The following is a 26,505-nucleotide window of genomic DNA, read 5'->3' on the forward strand; positions in this document are numbered from 1 at the left end:
GAGCAGTGCCGGCGGGTCTACTGCACAGGTGATTTGAGTGGCTGGAGTGTAGCTGTGAACAACGAGACATTGCCAGCTGACCAATATAGCGCTGTGGATGATGACAGGAAGCTCTGCAGGTCTACAGCCATAAGCTAAGTTTCTACTTGTTTTTTGTGTGCGTTTCTGCCATGGAGTTAAAGAAAACGTCAAAAGGATTAAAAAAAATGCCAAACTGAAAAACGCAAAGTGGAAAAATGATTTACAGCTAACATCTGGCCACAGTGTTTTTTCAATGAAAAAACGCCATGGGGCTGTTTTGGCGTTTTTTTTTTTGGGGGGGGGGGGGGGGGGGGGGGGCAAAAAAAACGCCAAAACAGCCCCATGGCGTTTTTTCATTGAAAAAACACTGTGGCCAGATGTTAGCTGTAAATCAATTAGCGAAATCCTTTTTCCACTTTGTGTTTTTCAGTTTGGCATTTTTTTCATCCTTTTGCCGTTTTTTTAACTCCATGGCGGTTTTGCTAAGTCGCAGCATGTTGAGCCTATGCCATTTTTTCCCCCCTGAAATCGTGGCGTTTTTCACCCATAGAAGTCTATGGGAGTAAAAAAATGGCAAGAAAAATTACACGTGGGTTTTAACTTTGGTGTTTTTGCAGGCAGTTTTTATATATATTTTTTTTGGATTTTAGCAATCCAAAAAAGATTATTTCTTTACTTTTTTTACATTTTTTTGGGTAGTACTACTACTCCCAGCATGGAACACACTGTTCCATGATGGGAGTAGTAGTTCCTGTACTAATAAACAGATCGCCCCGGGGTGTCACTTCTGACACTCGTTGCGATCCTCCTGTATAATGTATAGATGTGGCCGGCCGCTCTTCTATGGTCCCCTGCACTTCTGTATATGTATATATATATATATATATATATATATATACATATACACCTATTCATATTTCCCACAGACCATAGAAAAGCGACCAGCGGCATCTATACAATATACAGGAGGATCCCAGCGGGTGTCAGGAGTGACACCCGGGGCGATCTGTCAGTTAGTACAGGAACTACTACTCCCATCATGGAACAGTGCGTTCCATGCTGGGAGTAGTAGTACTACCTAAAAAATATAAAAAATTTCAAACACACTACATTTTGATCCCTGACTAATAATTAATTAAAATTTAGTTATAAAAAATATAAATTTCGTTAAATAAATTTTTTTGCCATCGCTACTACATTCTTTAAAAAAAAAAATGTAATTTTTTTTTATTTTGGTACCCAACAAATTTTGAACATACTTCAAAGGGGCCAAAAATGCAATTTCCTCTCAAAGGCAAAAAACACCAGAAAAAACGCAAGAAAAAACACCAAACACAGGTAAATCCTGTGGCGTTTTTTCTGGTGTTTTCTACTGGCATTTTTTTGGGCCACCATAAAACCAAGTGAAAACTTAGCCTTATACATTTTCACACTTGCATTGTGATAAGTGTTTTCTGAAACCATTATGACATGATAGGCCAGGTTAAGTAAAGTCAGATGACCTTAGCTTATTGGTTTTAATGTGCTTTCTTATTTTTTATCTTCCTGACATCCCTGTTACATATATATATATATATATATATATATGTGTACAGACCAAATATATATATATATATATATATATATATATATATATATAGATAGATAGATAGATATACTGTACAGACCAAAAGTTTGGACACACCTCATTCAAAGAGTTTTCTTTCTTTTCATGACTATGAAAATTGTAGATTCACACTGAAGGCATCACAACTATGAATTAACACATGTGGAATTATAGACATAACAAACAAGTGTGAAACAGCTGAAAATATGTCATATTCTAGGTTCTTCAAAGTAGCCACCTTTTGCCTTGATTACTGCTTGGCATTCTCTTGATGAGCTTATAGAGGTAGTCACCTGGAATGGTCTTCCAACAGACCATCCAGAGATGCTTAGCACTTGTTGGCCCTTTTGCCTTCATTGGGTTCAGGTCTGGTGACTGTGGAGGCCAGGTCATCTGGCGCAGCACCCCATCACTCTCCTTCTTGGTCAAATAGCCCTTACACAGCCTGGAGGTGTGTTTGGGGTCATTGTCCTGTTGAAAAATAAATGATGGTCCAACTAAACGCAAACCGGATGGAATAGCATGCCGCTGCAAGATGCTGTGGTAGCCATGCTGGTTCAGTATGCCTTCAATTTTGAATAAATCCCCAACAGTGTCACCAGCAAAGCACCCCCACACCATCACACCTCCTCCTCCACACCAGCACACCTCCTCCTCCATGCTTCACGGTGGGAACCATCCGTTCACCTTTTCTGCGTCGCACAAAGACACGGTGGTTGGAACCAAAGATCTCACATTTGTACTCATCAGACCAAAGCCCAGATTTCCACTGGTCTAATGTCCATTTCTTGTGTTCTTTAGCCCAAACAAGTCTCTTCTGCTTGTTGCCTGTCCTTAGCAGTGGTTTCCTAGCAGATATTCTACCATGAAGGCCTGATTCACACAGTCTCCTCTTAACAGTTGTTCTACAGATGTGTCTGCTGCTAGAACTCTGTGCGGCATTGACCTGGTCTCTAATCTGAGCTGCTGTTAACCTGCGATTTCTGAGGCGGGTGACTTATCCTCCACAGCAGAGGTGACTCTTGGTCTTCCTTTCCTGGGGCGGTCCGCATGTGAGCCAGTTTCTTTAGAACTCTTGATGGTTTTTGTGACTGTACTTGGGGACACTATCCACCTAGAATATTAAATATTTTCAGTTGTTTCTCACTTTTTTGTTATGTCTATAGTTCCACATGTGTTAGTTCATAGTTTTGATGCCTTCAGTGTGAACCTACAATTTTCATAGTCATGAAAATAAGGAAAACTATTTGAATGAGAAGGTGTGTCCAAACTTTTGGTCTGTACTGTGTATATATATATATATTATGTACACTGTGTCCCATCATAGAGCTGTTTATAAACAGAGATGTATCTAGCTCATAGAGTTATGAACATCTGTTATATTCCATTAAGAATTCCATCCCTCAACAGGGTTCTCTGTATTGGACAGTCCTCACTTGTTATACGGTCCCTTGACAATAAGCTCATTACAAAGTTTCCCTCCCCTGCTGGGACCTCCAGCGACTAACTGTTAACATTGTGGAAATACGGCTGTAAATTTTTAATGTCCATGCAGTCCACAACAGGAAAAATGAAGCATTATACAGCGTTCATTCAAGTCAGTGGCCCAGATTTACTTAAACTTATTTTTAGTAAGTGGAAATTCAGACAAGACTAACTATTAATGCGACAGATTAATGGAGCTGGCCCAGGGTGTTTATATATCTGCTGCATCATTAGACTGTCTAGTCTAAAGTTTAGACACATTGGCCATCATTCATCATTGTCTTTAGACTGTTTTTTGTGTCTAGAAAAGGCTCAAAAAAGGCACAAGCAGGATTTATTTGCACCTTTTTTTGCGCCTTTTGGCTTACACATTTCTGCTGATTTTGAGTTGCAATCCACTGATTTTGGCAATACACATGATATGGAAGGGTTTTATGAACTGCGACTTTTTTGAAAAAGGCACAAAAAAGGTGCAAAGCCGCTGAAAAGTCTCTAAAACTACACCAGCCCAGACTTAGCTTAGCTTTTTGGTGTATGTGGAGAGAGAAATTTCAGAAAATGTGACCTGCACAAAATGTTTTAAATGCTCTACGACCATTTAATAAATTTGGTGCTCCTACACATTACCAGCACACAAAAAAAAGGTGTAGACAAATGCTTCACTTATACCTACAATGATAAATGTAGGCCATTTACTCTGTAAGGGTGAAGACGTGTCTAAGAGGCCAAGGACATGTTTATACCCTCATAGTTCTCGACTAAGTCATTGGTTTCTGGCTTGGACTAGGAAAAACTGGCAGCTTACAAGTGTCCACTTACTAGTCCACTTAACTACACCCCCCAGCTGGGAATTTTAGCCAGTTTATAGAATTTTTTTTAGCCAGAAAATTGCATAAAAAACACGTTTTGCACAATTACCCCAAATGCAACATTTTGTCTCTATTTAGCAGTAGGTGCACCTCTATACTGAGGCAGGACCACCACATGTGTTTATACCCTAACCTTTTAAACTAAGTAAAACATTTACCTCACATAAGTGACCCCAATACACCGCACAAAAATATTACTATTGTGAGGTACATAAGGGTTACTACTGGGAGGCACAGGGAGTTACTAGTTTAGTACCTCCATGTATCTCATATAAGTAGTTCAATGCTTGTATTTAATAGTATGACTTACCTCTAAATGGTCTGGTGCATATCCTATGAGGTTGGCCTGAACTAGCACACAGTGGTCAGCCAGTCTAGCTCACATCCAAGAGAGAGAGACATGGGCAAGATGGGAACCCTCCATTCGAGCAGGAGGTTTTTGTCTACTGCATAAAACATAAATATACAATGGTATGGGAGGATTACAGAACCAAGACAGGTTATCAAGCGTGGGTTTATTTAGTTTGGAGAAAAGACATCTTAAGGGAGATTTGATCACAATATATAAATATATGAATGGACAGTACAGAGATCTTTCCAGTGATCTTATTATACCATGGTAAGGGGGTATCCTCTATATCTCGATGAAAGAAGGTTTCACCATAATCACAGACAGAGATTCTTTATTGTAAGAGCAGTGATACTATGGAAGGCTTTGTCATGTGCTGTTGTGATGTCTGACTCAATATACAAGTTCAAGGGGGGCCTGGATGTTTTCTGGAAAAATATAATATTACAGGTTAGGATACTCGATTTATGTGGATGGAATGTTTAATCAATTTATTTATTCAGATTGCCAAATTGGAGTTGGAAAGGAATTTTTCCTCAACCTTACAAACTATGTTACTATGAATGATCACTTACACTGACCACAGTATTAGAGACAACCATGTAGTAGTACCTCCTTTGGCCTTCATTAATTAATTGTTCTGCAAGGGGTCAAAAAGTGACCCCGGGAATTATAGGCCTGTCAGTTTCACCTCTGTAGTATGTAAATTGTTTGAGGGTTTTCTAAGAGATGCTATTTTGAAGTATTTTGATAAAAATAAATGTAGGACCCCATATCAGCATGGCTTTATGAGGGATCGGTCCTGTCAAACTAACCTGATCAGCTTTTATGAGGAGGTGAGCTCCAGGCTGGATCAGGGGCAATTGCTGGATGTCGTATATCTGGATTTTTCCAAAGCATCTGTTACGGTGCCACATAAAAGATTGGGGCATAAAATGAGAATGATTGGGCTGGGGGAGCATGTGTGTAAGTGGGTAAGTAACTGGCTCAGTGATAGGGTGGTTATTAACCCTTTAACGACGCAGGACGTATATTTACGTCCTGCGCCGGCTCCCGCGATATGAAGCGGGGTTGCACTGCGACCCCGAATCACATCGCGTCGGTCCCGGCGCTCATCAACGGCCGGGACCCGCGGCTAATACCACACATCGCCGATCGCGGCGATGTGCGGTATTAACCCTTTAGAAGCGGCGGTCAAAGCTGACCGCCGCTTTTAAAGCGAAAGTGAAAGTATCCCGGCTAGTCAGTCGGGCTGTTCGGGACCGCCGCGGTGAAATCGCGGCGTCCTGAACAGCTTGCAGGACACCGGGAGGGCCCTTACCTGCCTCCTCGGTGTCCGATCGACGAATGACTGCTCCGTGCCTGAGATCCAGGCAGGAGCAGTCAAGCGCCGATAACACTGATCACAGGCGTGTTAATACACGCCAGTGATCAGCATAGGAGATCAGTGTGTGCAGTGTTATAGGTCCCTATGGGAGCTATAACACTGCAAAAAAAAGTGTTAATAAAGGTCATTTAACCCCTTCCCTAATAAAAGTTTGAATCACCCCCCTTTTCCCATAGTGTAAATAAAAATAAACATATGTGGTATCGCCACATGTGTAAATGTCCGAACTATAAAAATATATCATTAATTAAACCGCACGGTCAATGGCGTACGCGCAAAATCCAAAGTCCAAAAAAGCGTATTTTGGTCACTTTTTATACCATTAAAAAATGAATAAAAAGTGATCAAAAAGTCCGATCAAAACAAAAATCGTACCGATAAAATATTCAGATCACGGCACAAAAAATGAGCCCTCATACTGCCCTGTACGTGGAAAAATAAAAAAGTTATAGGGGTCAGAAGAGGACATTTTTAAACGTATAAATTTTTCTGCATGTAGTTATGATTTTTTCCAGAAGTACGACAAAATCAAACCTATATAAGTAGGGTATCATTTTAACCGTATGGACCTACAGAATAATGATAAGATGTCATTTTTACCGAAATATGCACTGCGTAGAAATGGAAGCCCCCAAAATTTACAAAATGGCGTATTTTTTTTCGATTTTGTCGCACAATGATTTTTTTTTCCGTTTCGTCGTGAATTTTTGGGTAAAATGACTGATGTCACTGCAAAGTAGAATTGGTGACGCAAAAAAAAAAGCCATAATATGGATTTTTAGGAGGAAAATTGAAAGGGTTATGATTTTTAAAAGGTAAGGAGGAAAAAACGAAAGGGCAAAAACGGAAAAACCCTCAGTCCTTAAGGGGGTTAATGGTACTTATTCTGATTGGGTGACTGTTATAGTGGGGTACCACAGGGGTCAGTTTTGGGTCCTATTCTATTTAATATATTTATTAACGATCTTGTTGAGGGATTGTATAGTAAATTAGCAATCTTTGCAGATGATACTAAACTCTGTAAAGTGGTTAGCACAATAGATGACAGTGCACTGTATATAGTAGATAACACAATAGAGGAAAGCGCTCTGTTACAAATGGATCTGGATAGGTTGGAGGTTTGATCTGAGAAGTGGCAGATGAGGTTCAACATTGATAAATGTAAGATTTTGCACATGGGGAGGAAAAATCCGGGCTGGGATTATGTATTAAATGGGAAAATACTTGGGATGACTGACATGGAAAAGGACTTGGTTAACAGTAAATATAGCTGTAGCGACCAACGTTGGGCAGCTGCTGCCAAGGCTAATAAAATCATGGGGTGCATCAATAGGGGCATAGATGCCCATGACAAGGAAATAATTCTACCGCTGTACAAATCACTAGTCAGACCACACATAGAATACTGTGTACAGTACTGGGAACCAGTGTACAAGAAAGATATAGTGGAGCTCGAGAAGGTTCAAAGACAGGTAACCAGAGTAATAAGAGGAATGGGAGGACTACAGTATCCAGAAAGATTATCAGAATTCGGGTTATTTAGTTTAGAATTAAGATGACTCAGGGGTGACCTAATAACTGTGCATCAATATATCAGGGGGCAGTACATACATCTCTCCCATTACCTTTTTATACCAAGAATTGTATCTATAACAAGGGGCATCCTCTACGTTTAGAGAAAAGAAGGTTTCTACACCAGCACAGATGGGGATTCTTTACTGTAAAAAGTGAAACTGTGGAACTCTCTTCCGGAGGAAGTGGTCATGGTGAACTCAGTAAAAGAGTTCAAAAGGGGCCTGTATGCATTTCTGGAGAGTAATAACATTACAGGTTATGGATAAGAGATTTATAGAGACAGAATGTTGATCCAGGGATTTATGCTTATTGCCATATTGGAGTCGGGAAGGAATTTTTACCTCTAGTATGAGGGTTTTTTGCCTTCCTTTAGATCAACTCAGAAGGGACTCAATAGGGATATAGGTTGAACTTGATGGACTTTGGTCTTTTTTCAACCTTATAAACTATGTTAATATGTTGGATCTTAGTTCTAAAATGTATTAGTTGTTACAAGGTTGCAGTTTCAGCACAATATGTTATTGCCTTTATCCTGTACTGTATTTTCTTTGTATTTTTCAAAATGCTGCTCATAAATGAGTATGCTGTGAACTGTCTACTTTGCTGACATCTAGTGTTAGAAGTTGTAAGAAAGGTCCATTCAATATTAAAAACATTGCTATTTATACTTTATATGGTTTAACATGCTCGAGTGTGGGTGGATCCTACCTAGCTGAGCTTTCCTCTTAGCTAGAGGCTAGTGATCTGATCTAGACAGGTTGGTTATATGCAGTCTAGAGTAAGGAGGGGTGCAATTTCTCCTCTAAAGCAAGGTCGCAATCCTTGCCCATGACTGCATAAAGATAACTACTGGACTCCAATAAAGAACCTAAACACTCCAGTGATTCCCCTCAGTCATTTCTAAAGTCATACCAAGCTTTCTTAAGGAAGTTTTCTCTCTGTAAACAAAGTGATGTCTTAAATACCTGCATCCTGGAGTGGACACTGCAGCTTAAATTTCATGAGTACTCTGTCTTTATGTGTTTAACCCCCACTGGAAGTCAACAAATGAAGATCCCTTTAGTGGAGTATTTTAAAACAGTTTTTTCTTACATCATCTAGAGAAGGCTAGAGCAGTAAATAATCTTTATTACATCCCACAATTGCATTAATACACTATGGCCAGCAAGGGGTACCTACTCATATGTACTACTGAAATACTTTGTACAAGAGACTGTACTTTTAAACTGTACTGAAGACTGTTCCTTACTAAGTTTATTTCGGAAGAAAAATGCTCAGTAATTTAGTAACCTGTGTCTGGCTGCTAGGGCTGCACGATTAGGAAAAGTAAATTTAGTGATTTTGAAACACAGTTGCGATATAAGAAACAAATGGTGAAATCCCCCAATGTCAGGACACTGCTGCTAACAGTGATTGGCTGTATGGGAAGGCACTGCAACCAGCTGCTTTTCTCTGAAGAAGGAAATACAGAAGACACACTGGTCCCACAAGAAAAAGAATGGGATCTTCAGAAGACCCAAGGGGATCTGCACTGGTCCTTGGGTAATCAGGTTGCATACACAGCTGCATTGTACTGCTGAAAGTGTCCTTTTGCCATAAGGGATACTGTTGAAATGAAGGAATGAATTTGGCTGGCCATAATGCTTAGATAAGCCATACTGCCCAAATATTGTTTCACAGATATCTGAAGACCCAGTGTGTGCCAAGAAAATATGCCCCACATCATTACACCACTTCCACCGGCCTGAAGTGTTCACTCCCCGACAAGAAGGCTTCATTAATCCGTGCTGTTTAATCCAAATGCTGACCCTCCCATCAGCATGGTACAACATAAATCTAGATCCATCTGACTAGGAAATTTTTTTCCCACTTGTCTGTGATTTAACTCTTTTGCCCACTGGAGTCTTGCTGTTCTGTTTTCTTTAGACAGTATGGCACTCAAACTGGTTGTCTGCAGTTGTGTTCCTTCTAGCCAAGGAATGACTTGTGTGTTCCGACACGGTACTTGGAGCTCCATCTGTTCATCAGAACAATTCTTGACATCTTTCTCTGACCCCTTTTGTCCCTCTCGAGATGATTTGTTTACATCCATTGGATGGATATTTTTCCTCAATCACACTATACTTGATATACTCTTGGTACTTTTGACACTGTTGCACAAGGAAACCTCATACAGTTGGCAGTTTTTGATGACCATGCCCATGCTGCAATAACTCAATTGTCGCATCTATTGTGGATAAACACTGAAACTGATCCACAAAAAACTTGTTACACTCCAGGATTTCTATATAGGAAATTTTATAAAGTAGCCATTTGGTATAGTTCACAATACTGTAGGAACATAGAAGTACCCAGTACAGAAGCAGCATTAGATGCTAACAGAAGTTGAGAAATCACATACACTTGCAATAAGAATATATCTGTATATTGTTTGCTGGACTCAATAAGATCAATGCACAGCAGGACCAAGTCTTCCTGTAGTGTCTGTAAAGTCTAGTAGTAGTGTGGGTGGCACTCCATACATCTGTTGTTTTTAGATAAGACAGACTGCAAATGAGGAAAATGAGAAATTTGTTACAGAAAATCAACACTCACTCTGGTAGGGGAAGGGGTATTAAAAATGAGCAAAGTACCAATATTGGTCACAGTAAAGCGATTCTTCTCGAGAATCCTTGTATATTTCACTGGAAATATAGTCAATGGAAACTCCTAAATGTTAAACAATAAAGTTCAGCTTACCCGGCTCCACAAGTCTTGTATGCAGATCCTAATGGTGCACAGTCTATTCACTGAAAGGAGGGCAAAATGAATAACCTGAACAGTCCAGCTAACACTATGCTAACACATAAGAGACTGAGAAGCCTATATATTGTTGTCCGCTCAAAGTATGTAAGCAGATGAAGGCAATACTGCTTGTTCAAACAGTCCCTGGACAATAAGCAAGATAACATAGTACCTCCATGCTGAGACCCCCACGGATCAGCTGTTATCTATGGGGCAATGTGTTGTCAATCTTCCTGACAGGAGAATTCAGCATTACACAGTGCGTCAAGGGGGAGTGGCCGCGATGCGTGCGAGTATTGCAGCTCCGACAGGCACATCTAAAGGAACCCAGCAGTGGTCCCTTGGTGGCGGATCCGCAACGTAAAGTACACTGTGGATCCACTCGTCTGAACGTACCCTAAGGGAGTTTCACACACACAATGTTTTATTAATTGCTTTTCAGCCAATGGCAGTCGGGAATCCAGAAGGAAGAAGTATACCTTCTTCCTTCATATTTGTGTGGTGGCCCAGTACAGGATGGTGTTGCCCTGTACCTTTCCTGCCCTGTCCGGCAGTGTCCCTCAGTGTCCCCCTGTAGTTGTTTCCCCATTTGTACATATGTTTTGTATTATAAGATGTGTTATACCTTTAATAAAATGTACCATGTGATTGTTACCCAGGAGGTATCAGTGACCAGCTGACCACAAGGTGACCTATGGGCTCCCTGCTAGTCTCCCCCATATAAGCCCTGGGTGGAGATAGCTTCTCTCTCTTGTTGCTGAGGTCCAGTGCAGTCAAGCTGTCCCAGTGTGTGTGTCCAGAGCATTGGAGGCCTCAAACCCAGTCTGCAGCCACAGTCAAGTGCAAGTAAGCTAAAACTGCAATAATTGTCAGTCACCAGTCAAGTCGTCTGTCTTGTCAACGTGGCCTGCACTAAAATACCCAGTCCTACTACAAGTCCCAGTGAGCCTGCAAGGTCTCTGTGTAACTGGTCACCTCATTGGGCCCTGGCTGAACTGTATAGACTTTACCATCTGTCCACCCTAAGTAAAGCTACCGTTGTCCGTAACTTGGTGTCAGAGTCTGCGTAGCCCAGGATCCAGCAGTATACCTTCGGGTGATTCTGGGCTAAACCATGCCCTGGCGTCACAGATACAAGGGGTTAATACCATCTGCCCCTAGGGTAACATCTGCTCTGCACCACACACCCGCCATACCCCATTTGCAATTCCTTTTAAATTACCGTGTCATACAGTTTTTGTTGCAGTTTTGTAAGCTAAATGCAGGTCAGAATTCAGCAGAAGTCCTTAATATTCCCTTCTAGCTTTGGTTCAAACAAACTAGATGAAAAACTGCAGCATTAAAAAAATGACATAACAAAAATAATATGTTACATGCTTACAAATGCAAATGCTTAATAACATTTAATTAAAAAAACTAAAACAAAACATAAAAATGCTGAGTTTGACATTGGTTTTAAAATTGGATAGGTAACATAATGACATAGACCTTTGTAAACCACAGAATCCTGGTTAATTCCTGTTGTGTTTTGTTCACCCCCAGGTCTAGGTCACTCTGTTGAACTGGCATTTACAGAAGAGCCCATTGATGAAGTAGCAGTGCCAGGGCAGCCCCTGACTCTGCTGTGCTCTGCAGATGGTGTCCAGCCAATTACTATTATGTGGAGGAAGAATGGGGCTCCCCTGTGGAATGAGGCCAATGTGTTTCCACTTCCCAATAGCTCCCTCTATATCCCTTTCTTCCAAGTCCATAAGGAAGATGGGTCATCTGACCAGGGTGAATATGACTGCGTGGCCCAAAACCGTTTTGGCACTGTGGTGAGTCGCAAGGCAAGAGTGCAGGCAGCAGGTAAGTGATACTTGCTACCAATGTAAACAGACTTACTGTAATATACAGTGACAGATTGCTACTGAGCATTTGTATCTAAGCCTATCATGTGTGGTACTATTTTGGAGAACTGAAGAGCAGTGGCGGACTAAGAGTGGTCTGAGCCCCCGAGCATTCTACAAAAGTCCTACACTTAGATCCCATGACTGGCCATGGGTCCTATGTTTATCCCTGAAATATTGAAGTTACTAGGGATAATTTTTTTTTTATATACAAAGACTTCCCCAGGAGAGGGTAAGACAAGTGAATACTAGGAAACATTGACTTAAAGTGTACCTGTCGTTAACAAAAAACTTTTTATATAATGTAGATAATACCATTATATGTATATTTGTAATATACATTGGTTAAAAATGTTGTATATTTTTGGGTGAAAAAATTATGTCCCTAAAGCTATTGCCTGTGTGTCTCTATGAGGAGTTTGAATATAGGAAGTGAGAGCAGGACAAGCAGGGCTCTGTGCAGGCTCCTGGCTTGTAAATTATCCTGATGTGTGAACTGGAAGCATGTCACAGAGCCTCACTGCACAGAGCCCTGCTTGTCCTCAGTGTACAGAGCCCTGCTTGTCCTCAGTGTACAGAGTCCTGCTTGTCCTCAGTGTACAGAGCCCTGCTTGTCCTCAGTGTACAGAGCCCTGCTTGTCCTCAGTGTACAGAGCCCTGCTTGTCCTCAGTGTACAGAGCCCTGCTTGTCCTCAGTATACAGAGCCCTGCTTGTCCTCAGTGTACAGAGCCCTGCTTGTCCTCAGTGTACAGAGCCCTGCTTGTCCTCAGTGTACAGAGTCCTGCTTGTCCTCAGTGTACAGAGTCCTGCTTGTCCTCAGTGTACAGAGCCCTGCTTGTCCTCAGTGTACAGAGCCCTGCTTGTCCTCAGTGCACAGAAACCTGCTTGTCCTCAGTGCACAGAGCCCTGCTTGTCCTCAGTGCACAGAGCCCTGCTTGTCCTCAGTGTACAGAGCCCTGCTTGTCCTCAGTGTACAGAGCCCTGCTTGTCCTCAGTGCACAGAGCCCTGCTTGTCCTCACTGCACAGAGCCCTGCTTGTCCTCACTGCACAGAGCCCTGCTTGTCCTCACTGCACAGAGCCCTGCTTGTCATCAGTGTACAGAGCCCTGCTTGTCCACCCACACTTCCTGTATTTGGACTCCTCGTAGAGACACACATGCAATAGCTGCAGGGACAAAAATATACAAATTTTTTGTGTATATATATTTTTGTATATTACAATCATACATATAATAGTATTATCTACATAATATAAAAAGTTTTTGTTAATGACAAATACACTTTAAGGAAGCCATCTGGAGTAAGAAATTATTTTATGTTCCAAACACCCAAGCAAGATAACTTATTTACAGTATATAGACTCCCAGCAAGTTCGTTAGGAGTCTATATACTGTACATGTATGATCCTATTGTTACCTTGTTTAGTATGAGATGCTACGAGAGAGAAGGTATTGAAAAAAATCCTATACAGTATGTACCACTAATGAAAAATATAAAACATTATAGAAAATAATAAATGCAATAAATGTACAACTATTTTATCAGATCACTTTATAATACTATAACCTCTTACCTGAGGAATCACACATGTGCTGTTTTAGGTCGAATTTAGCTACTGAAAAAATGCCCCAAATTACTGTTGCAAGTGTGCCTGAATTCTGACCCAACATACATCAACAAAAACTGTCTCTTACACAACTTGCACGTAATTGTTATGAGTTTTAGACACTTTTTAGCTGGGCGGCCTCTGTTAATAGGGTGTAGATAAAATGGTGTACATGAGCACAATTCCGATTTGAAGCAAGTCAACTAATAGTGGGTCTAAATGTAGACTAGACAGTCTTCAGATACACTACCTTTATCAAATGGCCCCTGTAATACATTGTAATATATCTGGGCTAGTTGAACACTGTCCATCTCAGTTTTTTACTTTATAAGAATGAGACAGTTTTGGTAAATCTGTGCCTTTGTATCTGTGCTACATCTAGAAATACAGAACAGTACAGTACAATTTATGTTATTTTACAGTTATCATTATATTCTCTATGAATACACACAAATCATGAGTACAGCTTCAATTTTTTTAGGCTTAGTTCACACCACAACTAACTTTTCCATTGTTCTGCTCTGTCATAGAAGAAGAACAATGAAAATAATGGTCATGGACCTCCTGTATGGGGCCCAGCTACTCTACTGTCCATGGCATGCTCTGGCCCCCACCTTTGGACATAAGCTTCAGAGACAAAATATAGGAAGTGTGGGCGGACAAATAGGGCTCCGTGCACTGAGGTTCTGTGACATGCCCCTGGCTCACACAGCAGGCTAATTGACAAGCCAGGAGCCTGCACAGAGCCCTGCTTGTCCTGCCCTCACTTCCTGTAATTTTTCTGCACAGAGACACACAGGCAATAGTTGTAGGCACAAGACAGTACTTTTCATCCAAAAATATACACATATTTTAACCAATGTATATTCCAAATATACATATTATAGTATTATCTATATTATATAAAATGTTTTTGTAAATGACAGTGCCCATTTAAATTTGCAAAAAAATTTAAACATTCTAATTATGTGGTTTTGAGTGTAGAGTGATCTATTTTTTTAATCTGGGAAGGAAAATGACTGGTGACCTCAAATAGGAGACGGGCTGCAGGGTTAGAATAGGATATGGACCCAATAGATTATTTCAGAGCACACCTTCATGTTTGTCTATGGGTATGTCCACATGTGACAGATTCGTTGCAAAAATTTCTCTGACTGCTTCATAAATCTGAATGAGATTTGTAAACACTCTGTAAACAATCTGTACAAATGTATAGATTGGATATTCTACCATGTGTGAATAGAGTCACACTTTCTGTATTTTGTTTCGTATTTACTGCTCCATATTTTCCTACCCATTGAAGTCAATGGGTAGCAAAATATGCCGCTGATTTTGCTAGAATTGACTCCAATGGGTAGGAAAATATGCAGCAGCAAATACGGAGCAGAATATGACACGTTTGGCCCCACCCTCATGATGCAATATTAAAGGAATACTCCGGGAGACGTACGGGGCCCTTGGCTCTTTGCTGAAATAGCACGTTTCGACCACTGCCGAATGCAGCACTCCGGCTCTCCCATAGAGATGTATTGAGGGGGCATGTCGGCTGTTGCGTCATACGGTGGTCGGGCACGCCCCCTTGATGCTGACTACTGGTGCCCTGTACGGGAGACCGTGGGGGGTGGGGGGTAGGGGCCCAGCCCTTAGGATAGGGGATACGTTTTCTTATCCCGGAGTACTCCTTAAATGATTTTTTTTTAACTAATTAGATATCCGTGCTATTCTATTGAGCTGGATGCAGCAAAAACACATATGAAGGTATGCATCTTTTGTCCAAGTGGCATCTGTCATGTGTCGGATGTATACATCGGGGATTTCTTCTGATCTGCACTTTACATACATTACATAGTTGATCGCTTCTTTTATGGATGTGGTGGGCATTCTACCTAGCAAGCCCCTCTGCAGCTGCATAGGGATGGTACTGAATTACCATGTATTGGCCAATTAGAAAATGGGTTTATATAAGTATTACACATGTATATTATTTTATGCATAAAAATGTAAAGAAACAAACAGATAATGAAGGAAAACAAGCTGACCATGTGTCACTCTGACACTGAATACAATAAGGGACACATTACATGCATTAGTTATCATTATTTGTAATCCAGTGCTCCAGTAGTTACTTCCCATTATGCTGACATAGAGGAAGGCTGATCGGGTAACTAGGGGAGGTCAAGATGACACTATTAATCTGCCTCTCTAGTGGGAAAAGAAATGTCAAGGGCAGAAAACTGTCATTTATATTTGTAAAACAGAAGATTACTCCCCCACCCTCCCTTCCCTGGAGATCACCACAACGTGAATGTGGAAAAACCTTTGTTTTCTAAATGGTCTGAGATTAAGAGATCAAATAACTGGAATATGAGTTACTGTAATCTTAAATGTTATAGTCTAGTCTTGATTTTTAATATTATCATTAATTATCATTAATTATTATTATTAGTATTATTATTAATAATAATAATAATAATAATAGTGAGTTGCCACTTGTAAGATTACTTTTAGATGCTGAAACTGTAATGTACAGTAATTCTCATGCACACAACCACTTTCTAGTTTAGGTCAACCATTGAGTTGTAGACTGTAGGTAAATGACCCCCCCCCCTAGACTATGGAGCTTTAGTATTTCACTTGGCCCTACACCTGAACCAGACATTCCAGAGACTTGAGTCACGGGACTGCGCCCTCTCAGAGACAGCTATGCATTCTGTGCAGAGTCCGCATAAAGAATGAACGGGTTATCTTTTTCTGCGGAAATTGGAATTTCCGCACCGTAAACATCTGGCATGGAAATTCCTCAGAGTACACAGCACAGCAAAATCCTGTTGAATTCAATGGGACTCTGCTGCAGTGGAATTTCCATGCAGAATTCCGCTTGAAAATTCGGAAATGTGAACATCGTGTTTTTTTTTACCTAAAAAAATACCACAAAAGTCTGTGCTCCTATTTCACACTCCCAGATGCATTTTTTGTGGCATTTTTTCTCAAATAGTGGGTGTTTTCCCCCCTGTATTTTATGATGACAAGTCATGTGATTCTTTCATCATGTGAAAGAATCACCTGATCACATGGGGGGTTAATGCCAGAAAAAACGCTGATGCTAAACCCACATAGTGTTTTGTATGCCGTTTTTTTTTTTCTCACAGAGAGTTCTATGGAAGAGAAATCCCAAGAATTTGTCCAAAAAAAGATTGTTATAGTGACAACATGCTGGGATTTTAGAAAACTCCCACTGAGCCCAAAACTGCAGAAAAACGCCAAAGAGTAGTGAAAAAACGCCAAAGGAAAAAACACCAAGTGGGTTTGGCATTTTGTAAATCTCTATTGACTTTCAGCTAACATCTAGCCATTGCTTTTTTTGTACACCAAAATAACAAAGTGCCGCATTTGTGGCCTTTTTGCCAAAAATCGAAAAAAAAACCTGTGGATCATTCAACTTCACTGGGGAGGGATTATTTGCCCTGTGCAGCTGCCCAGGTTCACACCCCTCAGGCTGGAACTGGTTGTATGCAGCCATAATACAGTACCCAAAGCAGTTTATGGAGCCCTATTTCATAAGAAATAAAGACAAGACCCCCTGAAGACATGGCTGATGACACAAAACATGTTGAGGAGGCATAGTGGTTATTGATTTATATCAGCAGTAAACACTAATAAAAATGAAGTTTTATCATCCAAATATTTAAGATAGGGGGTGGTTTTGCACCTGGATATCCTGGGAGGTTTTCCTTCGGATATTTAAGGTTTGGTGTTTTTTGTATTCATGGTACCCCATCCCTCTCCTTAAAGGGGTTCTCCGGTGCTTACACATCTTATCCCCTTGCCTGATCGCAGGAGTCCCGCCGCTGGGGACCCCCGGGATCATGCACGCGGCACCCTGTTTGTAATCAGTCCCCGGAGCGTGTTCGCTCCGGGACTTATTACAGGCGACCACCGGGCTGACGGCATGTGACGTCATGCCTCCGCCCCGTGTGACGTCACGTTCTGCCCCACAATGCAAGCCTACGGGAGGGAGCGTGATAGCTGTCATGCCCCCTCCCGTAGGCTTGCATTGAGGGGTGGAGCGTGACGTCACACGGGGGCAGAGGCGTGACGTCACACGCCGACGGCCCTGTGGTCGCCTGTAATCAGACCCGGAGCAAACACGCTCCGGGGATTGATTACAAACGGGGTGTCGCGTGCAAGATCCCGGGGGTCCCCAGCGGCGGGACTCCCGTGATCAGGCATCTTATCCCCTATCCTTTGGATAGGGGAAAAGATGTGTAAGCACCGGAGAACCCCTTTAAGCATTATGTTTAGTTGCTATTTCATAAGAAGGCATGCTGTTTTGATTGTCACAGTGTGCCAAGCCACATCATAATACTATTATCCACTACACGCCATCCAACTAGTGGGTGGGGGGGATACTGCATTGCTGTCGCAGGCGAACGTAGTTTGATCCCGTTTTGTGTTCAGTTAGACAGGGGAAGACTTACAAAGCAAAATATGTCATTTTTTCCCCACTAGTCTATATATATAAAACTCAACGTGTGTGTATGTATGTATGTATGTGTGTATGTTCCACAAAAACTTTCAAACGGCTAAAGATATTAACATGAAACTTGTTACACATGTTACTTAACCCTTACTCACCTCCCATTTGCCAGGGGCGGGGCTTATGTTTAAAGTCCCATGCAAGTCACTGGGAAATATATGTTACTGCATAACTTCCAAACGGCTGGAGATATTTCGATAATACTTGGTCACATGTTACTTATATGTCCACTTAAAATATAGAATAGGTAATTTAACCCTTAACTACCCTCATTTGTGAGGGTCGGGGTTTCTGTTTATAGTCTCATGCAAATCAATGGGAAATGTATGTTCCCATATAATTTCCGTAAGGCTGGAGATATTTCAATACCTGGTACACATATTACAGGTCGGGATATGAGGACGAGATGGGAGGTCAGGATAGGAGGTCGGGATAGGAGGTCAGGTAGGAGGATGGGATATGAGGACAGCACATGAGGACGGGATAGGAGGTCTGGATAGGAGGTCGAGATATGAGGACGGGAAAGGGGGATGGGATAGGAGGACAGGATAGGAGGTAGGGATAGGAGGTCGGGATAGGAGGTTGAGATAGGAGGTCGAGAAAGGAGGGCGGGATTGGAGGTCGGGATAGGAGCTCGAGATTGGAGGACAGGATAGGAGGTGGGGATATGAGGACGGGAAAGGAGATCAGGATAGAAGGATGGGATAGGAGGACAGGATAGGAGGACAGGATAGGAGGTCGGGATAGGAGGTCGAGATAGGAGGTTGAGATAGGAGGTCGAGAAAAGAGGGAGGGATTGGAGGTCGGGATAGGAGGTCGAGATTGGAGGACGGGATAGGAGGTTGAGATAGGAGGATGGGATAGGAGGACGGGATAGGAGGTCGAGATAGGAGGTCGAGATAGGAGGTTGAGATATGAGGTCGAGAAAGGAGGGCGGGATTGGAGGTCAGGATAGGAGCCCGAGATTGGAGGACAGGATAGGAGGTGGGGATAGGAGGACGGGATAGGAGGATGGGATAGAAGGTCGAGATAGGAGGACGGGATAGGAGGACGAGATAGAAGGTTGAGATAGGAGGATGGGATAGGAGGACGGGATAGGAGGACGGATAGGAGGTCGGGATAGGAGGTCGGGATAGGAGGACAGGATAGGAGGATGGGATAGGAGGTTGGGACAGGAGGTCGAGATAGGAGGACGGGATAGGAGGTACGGGTCGGGATATGAGGACGGGATGGGAGGTCGGGATGGGAGGTCGGGATAGGAGGTCGAGATAGGAGGAAGGGATAGGAGGATGGGATAGGAGGACGGGATAGGAGGGCGGGATAGGAGGTCGAGATAGGAGGTCAAGATAGGAGGTTGAGATAGGAGGTCGAGAAAGGAGGGCGGGATTGGAGGTCAGGATAGGAGCCCGAGATTGGAGGACAGGATAGGAGGTGGGGATAGGAGGACGGGATAGGAGGATGGGATAGGAGGACGGGATAGGAGGACGAGATAGGAGGTTGAGATAGGAGGATGGGATAGGAGGACGGGATAGGAGGACGGATAGGAGGTCGGGATAGGAGGTCGGGATAGGAGGATGGGATAGGAGGTTGGGACAGGAGGTCGAGATAGGAGGACGGGATAGGAGGTACGGGTCGGGATAGGAGGACGGGATGGGAGGTCGGGATGGGAGGTCGGGATAGGAGGTCGAGATAGGAGGACGGGATAGGAGGATGGGATAGGAGGACGGGATAGGAGATCGGGATAGGAGATCGGGATAGGAGGTCAGGATAGGAGGTCGGGATAGGAGGACGGGATAGGAGGGTGGTATAGGAGGTCGGGACAGGAGGTCGAGATAGGAGGACGGGATAGGACATCAGGATGTGGGGTTGGGATATGACAACAATATATGAGGACGGGATATGAAGTCAAAAGCTTCCTCCTTTGTTTATTTTCCTCCCCAACAAGGATTAGGAAGGAAAACTGAGCAACGCCAGATACTCAGCTAGTTATAACTAAAATAGCATCTGAGACTTTTTATGCCTACTTGAACAGCTTATCAAAGTGTCTAGAAAAATGGAAGCTGGTGATAACACCTGGTGTCAAATGAAAGAAGTGCACTATTTTTTAAGCAAAGTATTGATGCATGGGTATGCTGGCTATCAGGTATTGGAAGTAGGGGAATGTGTCTAATGTGCCTAGTGACTTGAGCCAAATTGTTTTTGCCTCCTATGCTATTTTGATACATTTGGTGAAAATTTAGGTAAATGCATGTATTGTTCCACACATCTGAGAAATCTTTACCATTGTGTCTGTGGATGAGGAATGTACAGTCCTATGTTTTTTTTTTTTCTGATGTACAATCTAATGTACAGTCTTACAGAAGCTTTTCTATGACATTTATAGATTAACATGAAGAGTCAGTAGTTCTACAAACACATGCTGAGTAAATTGGCTGGAGATGAACTAGGGACACGGTTCCTCTTTCCTACTGCTTATTTGCATCCATGGGTTGGGGCACATCGAGCAGATTTAACCTGTCAGGGGCTTGAGCATGAGCTGCTGACATCAAATAATGGCACCATTTATATGCAGGATGAAATCTAAAAGGATTAGGACGAGACAAAGAGGATGCATGATTTTATGGGTCACCATGCAAGGCATTATTAGGCTTCCACAACAAAGGAATGTAATTACAGGCAAAGGGACCCAAGCCTCATGCTGGCACCCAGCTAAAAACATCCCGCCATTATCTGAGGCTGCTCATTAGGAAGGATTTTAAGGTGGCCTCTCAGTTATTTCTGCTTCTGAAGAAAAGTTCACAGAGGTGGGAATTCAGACAGGTCCTTTGTATGGGTGCCACTGTCTGTTGTGCCACTGGTATGTTGCAGAAGAAGATTCTCTGTTCGCTGTAGGAGATCAACACCAAAGCTTCCGATCAGTTTTCCTTTGCCAGTTTGGCACAAAGGTTAGAGTGCTGACTGCACAAATTCCAGAATATTGGTACTAGTCATTCAGACTCCGTATGTAACAATGGGATATACATACTATAGGCTAAGGGCCTATAGTGTAAAAATAAAGGACATTTGTGGAGCTTAAAGGGATATATCATGGGAAAAAACGTATCCTCTAGCCAAATGACAGTGGATTGCGGATGGTCTGACCGCTGGGAGTGGCACATCATGACCCTCGCATGACCGATGCATCATGACCCCCGCATGAAGCGGCAGCCAACATGCCCCCTCCACATATCTCTATGGGAGAGCCTTTCAGCTATCTTTTGGCTCTCCCACAGAGGTATATTCATGCAGGGGTCATGATGCGTTGTTCCCAGGGAGAGCCAGGGTCCCGTACAGGAGATTGCAGGGGTTCCCAGCTGTCAGACACTCCACAATCTTAAACTTATCACCTATCCTTTGGATAAAGGACATGTTTTTCTCCATGATACTTCTCCTTTACTGTCTCAGAATACTCACAATGTAACAAAAATATGAAACAGAAGACCTATTTTAAGTTTTGGAACCCTTTTTTTTAAGTCTTGAGAGTGTCCACATAAAGAATCATGGCTAATGGGAGTCACATTGTAAATAAACCAAATTTATAAAAGGCGCATCCTATTTTAAACCAATGACTGGCTTTCAAGTACACCAGCCATGATAGAGTGGTGTACGTCCAGTAAAAGAAGTTTATCCAACTTTAAGCCAAATATTACAATATTTTAAATTATTCATTTTTTTTTTTTTATAAAGAATATGGCTTTTCTGTCTTGTCCTATCATCCTGGCAGTTAGCTATAAAGCACATTACTTGCATTAACTATTTATTTAGAATTCCAGAGGACCATTCATTAAAGGAGAACTGTAGTTAAAAATTTTCCTTTATCGCTGTGCCCGGGCTGCAAAAACTAACTTTAACTTTTAACTCCCCTTCCGACGTTCCCCCGTTGTGCCGATATCGGCGTCCTGATCCTGGTCTTCTTCCTACTTCCTCGGGACGGTGAGACATAGTGTGCTCAGCATATCACCAACCATAGCGATCCCGCCTCGGCCAGCGATAGGCTGAGCGCACTGACATGTAAGGAGCCTGAGCCCCGCCTTCTTCCTGCTCCCAGGGTTCCTTACATGACAGTGTGCTCAGCCTATCAACGGCCGAGGCGGGACATCGCTGCGGCCAACGATACGCTGAGCGCAGTATGACTCACTGTCCCCAGGAAGCAGGAAGAGGACCAGCACCGAAGGACCGGGACCCAGATATCTGCGCAACGTGGGAACATCGAAAGGTCAGTTAAAGGGGTACTCGGTGGAAAACTATTTTTTTCAAAACAACTGGCTGCAGAAAGTTAAATAGGTTTGTAAATTACTTCTATTAAAAAATCGTAATCCTTCCAGTACTTGGAAGTATTTAGTCAGCCACCAACTGTGCAAGTTCTCCCTCTAAAAAGATGAGAGAGGCCTGTAATTTTCATCATAGGTATACCTCAACTAAGAGAGACATAATGAGAGAAAAAAAATCCATAAAATCACATTGTCTGATTTTTAAAGAATTTATTTGCAAATTATGGTGGAAAATAAGTATTTGGTAAATACCAAAAGTTCATCTCAATACTTTGCTATATACCCTTTGTTGGCAATGACAGAGGTCAAACGTTTTCTGTAAGTCTTCACATGGTTTTCACACACTGTTGCTGGTATTTTGTCCCATTCCTCCATGCAGATCTCCTCTAGAGCAGTGATGTTTTGGGGCTGTTGCTGGGCAACACAGACTTTCAACTCTCTCCAAAGGTTGTCTATTGGGTTGAGATCTGGAGACTGGCTAGACCACTCCAGGACCTCGAAATGCTTCTTACAAAGCCACTCATTCATTGCACAGGTGGTGTGTTTGGGATCATTGTCATGCTGAAAGACCCAGCCACATTTCATCTTCAATTCCCTTGCTGATGGAAGGAGGTTTTCACTCAAAATCTCACAATACATGGCCCCATTTATTCTTTCCTTTACACGGATCAGTCGTCCTGGTCCCTTTTCTGAAAAACAGCCCCAAAGCATGAGGTTTTCACCCCAATGCTTCACAGTAGGTATGGTGTTCTTTGGATGCAACTCAGCATTCTTTCTCCTCCAAACACGACAAGTTGAGTTTTCACCAAAAAGTTCTACTTATCGTGTGGTTCTGGGATTTTTGCCCACCATTCCTGTGTTCATTTTGACACCATGGGGGGAGATCTTGCGTGGAGCCCCAGATCGAGGGAGATTATCAGTGGTCTTGTATGTCTACCATTTTATAATAATTGCCCCCACACTTTATTTCTTCACACCAAGCTGCTTGCCTATTGCAGATTCAGTCTACCCAGCCTGGTGCAGGTCTAAAATTTTGTTTCTGGTGTCCTTTGACAGCTCTTTGGTCTTGGCCATAGTGGAGTTTGGAGTGTGACTGTTTGAGGTTGTGGACAGGTGTCTTTATACTGATAACAAGTTCAAACAGGTGCCATTAATACAGGTAACGAGTGGAGGACAGATGAGACTCTTAAAGAAGAAGTTACAGGTCTGTGAGAGCCAGAAATCTTGCTTGTTTGTGGGCGACCAAATTCTTATTTTCCACCATAATTTGCAAATAAATTCTTTAATAATCAGACAATGTGATTTTATGGATTTTTTTTTCTCATTATGTCTCTCATAGTTGAGGTATACCTATGATGAAAATTAAAGGCCTCTCTCATCTTTTTAAGTGGGAGAACTTGCACTATTGACTGACTAAATGCTTTTTTGCCCCACTGTATCAGCTGCTGTATACTACAGAGGAAGTTGAGCTGTTCTTTTCTGTGTGACCACAGTGCTCTCTGCTGTCACCTCTGTCCATGTTAGGAACTGTCCTGAGCAGGATAGGTTTTCTATGGGGATTTGCTCCTACTCTGGATAGTTCCTGACATGGACAGAGGTGACAATGGGTGTACAGGTATGCCGTAGGTATCAGGGACTTAGCACACCAGAATGCACCTGTACGCCCGGAGTCCTGCCGCGGCTATGACACGAGTGCAGGAGCTGCGCTCGCATCATAGCCCGTGGGTCCCGGCTGCTTTTAGCAGCCAGGGACCCATCGGTAATGGTGGATATCAGCGCTGATGTCCACCATTATCCCCTCAGATGCCCTGATCATTATTGATCAAGGCATCTGTGGCAGTTCTGGTGGCTGATCTGATTGCCCGCCGCACGGCCGCGGGGATCAGATCAGTTAAAATGGCAGCCAGGGGTCCCCTCACCTGCCTCCTGCTGCCATCATGGGGGTCTTCTTCTCTGGTCTGCAATCAAGCAGACCAGAGAAGTAGATCACAGATAACACAGATCAGTGCTATGCCTATGCCTATTCAATATATAGTCCCCTGTGGGGATTATAAAAGTGTTTAAAAAAAAAAGCCCGTCCCCCTTTAAAAAAAATAAAAAATCCCTTGTTTTTCTATAAAAAAAGTAAAAAAAATGTAAATAAACATTATGTTAATGACCTCGACGATGAATGCCGTAAACATTAAAAAAAATCTAAGTCCAAAAATATGGATTTTTATCAGAAAAAAAAGTATTTAAAAAAAAACATCAGAACTAGAATGGTACCAATAAAAACTACAGATCACAGCACAAAAACTAAGCCCTCATACATCCCCGTATACGGAAAAATAAAAAGTTATATAAAAACTATATTTAAAAAAAAGTGGGTGGAGCAATGCATTTACGGTTTCGGTTTTCAAGCACAGACTGAAGTCATTTGATATGAAATTTTTTTTTTCCACTGGAGTACTCCTTTAAAGTTAGTTTTTTTAGTTTTTGCAGTCCGGGCACAAAGTTAAAGGAAGATTTTTCAATACAGTTCTCTTTTAAGTAAAAAGCACTGAGAAACTGCAGCCAGTGTTGTCAAAAATAGTAACAAATGAGTAGAATTCTATGAGTAGAATTCCGCGCAATGAACTGTACCATTAGTGTGAATGAGTCTCTTGTGAGACCCGTTCACACTGCGGAATTTCAGCGGCAGACAATTCCGCCGCTGAAATTGTTCTGCGCAAAGAAAGGACATGTTCATTCTTTGCGAGGAATTCCGCGAGTACTGCATAGCCGTCAATAGAGACGGCGCAGTGCCCCGCGGTGATGACGGCCGGCTGATGGAATTTCCGCTCTCAGAATTACGCGGAGATTCCGCAGTGTGAACATATCCTTAGACTTCTTTATTGGATTGACCATCAACATCAGATTAGTAGGGCTCTGAATTGGCTCTGATGAAGAGACCTTGGTTTTTGCATGAACGCAGTGGGTCCTTCATTGTCCTGCAGTTAGACCCCCATCAATCTGATATTGATGGGAAATCGTAACAATAAATATCCTAGAAAAAAACCCCACTTCAGTGGTCTGAATCCTCCATTCTATCAGCTGTAAACTAAAAATTACAGTGTGATGATTCCTTATTACTGACTTATTATTAGAATTATATTTCAGTTCCATCACCTAATGAAAAGGTGAAATCTTATACTCTTCATATAAACATTTAAAAGCTATCTTAAAAACCAAGCTGGTGTGTGCCAACAAGTCTGTTTCGGCTCCTAAATAAGTAACCATGGCTAAGTCCTTAGATACAGCCATATGCATTGGGAGAAAAATTTTCCACTTGTAAGTCACTGGTGGGCAGTGGTTGGGAGGATATAGCCTTCCCAGGTTATAACTTTATAAGAGGATTATTAAATGTTCATAAGAATCTCAGAAGGGTTTCTAAACGTAGTAAGAGGATTATGGCACCTAGACAAACTCAGTCAATTCAGCCAGTTAGTGCACATACAAATGGAATACATAGGATGGATGGGTTCTAGATTTACAAGCGGCAGACTGCCTGGAGGTGTGTGCGTGTGCACATGTTGCTGCCCTATTTACAGATTTGGACTGTCACTTTTTAAAGGGCATGTGGCTGGCACATTTGAGTGCACATGTGACTAGCACTATTAGCTGCACGTGACTGGTATTGCTGTTTCTACGTCTATGTCCCTCTAAGTCCTTGTCAATGTCACAGGCTCTATCCAAAATACCAGACAAATTAGTGCAGGGTGCTTCGCTCTTTGATCCAGTGAAATGCTGGACACCATGTTGAAAGCCAACAGACCCCTTTAAGTAAATGGTGTCCTTCGAGTGTCATTGGAGTCCTGTATGCAACAGATTCACCAGCTTTTTGCATTGTGCTGCTCCAATGAGGAAGCAGAAGTGAGCTCACGCTTAGCTGATAACCCTGACCACTAAATATACTCTTCTTGATCTCCGTATCTGACACTTTTTATCCCATTCTATCATTTTCCCAAATCACTGCTAGACCATTCTTATTCTTAAATTTTTTTAAAAGTTAAAGCTGTACTGTGATTGGTTGCTTTGGACAGCAAAAAGTCAGCTTTTATTTGACAT

The 26,505-nt window shown here is 42.3% G+C and overlaps 1 protein-coding gene and 1 long non-coding RNA gene across 4 annotated transcripts in view; one reads left to right on the plus strand and one right to left on the minus strand.

Annotated features, from left to right (window-relative positions):
• The window catches only part of IGDCC3 (immunoglobulin superfamily DCC subclass member 3), a 191,829-nt gene that overhangs the window by 47,557 nt on the left and 117,767 nt on the right, over nt 1-26,505 (plus strand). For all 3 annotated transcript variants that reach the window (XR_008892402.1, XM_056571730.1, XM_056571731.1), the window contains exon 2: nt 11,619-11,924. Coding sequence is in view for 2 of the 3 variants with exons in the window: in XM_056571730.1 (XP_056427705.1) it covers nt 11,619-11,924 (306 nt within the window). In the remaining variant the exon portion in view is untranslated. The remainder of the gene's footprint in view (nt 1-11,618; nt 11,925-26,505) is intronic.
• The window catches only part of LOC130368292 (uncharacterized), a 48,331-nt gene continuing 30,098 nt past the window's right edge, over nt 8,273-26,505 (minus strand). Inside the window, exon 3 of the long non-coding RNA XR_008892403.1 lies at nt 8,273-9,839. This is a non-coding gene — a long non-coding RNA (uncharacterized LOC130368292). The remainder of the gene's footprint in view (nt 9,840-26,505) is intronic.

The sequence above is a fragment of the Hyla sarda genome, chromosome 4 (assembly GCF_029499605.1).
Source record: "Hyla sarda isolate aHylSar1 chromosome 4, aHylSar1.hap1, whole genome shotgun sequence".
NCBI lineage: Eukaryota > Metazoa > Chordata > Amphibia > Anura > Hylidae > Hyla > Hyla sarda.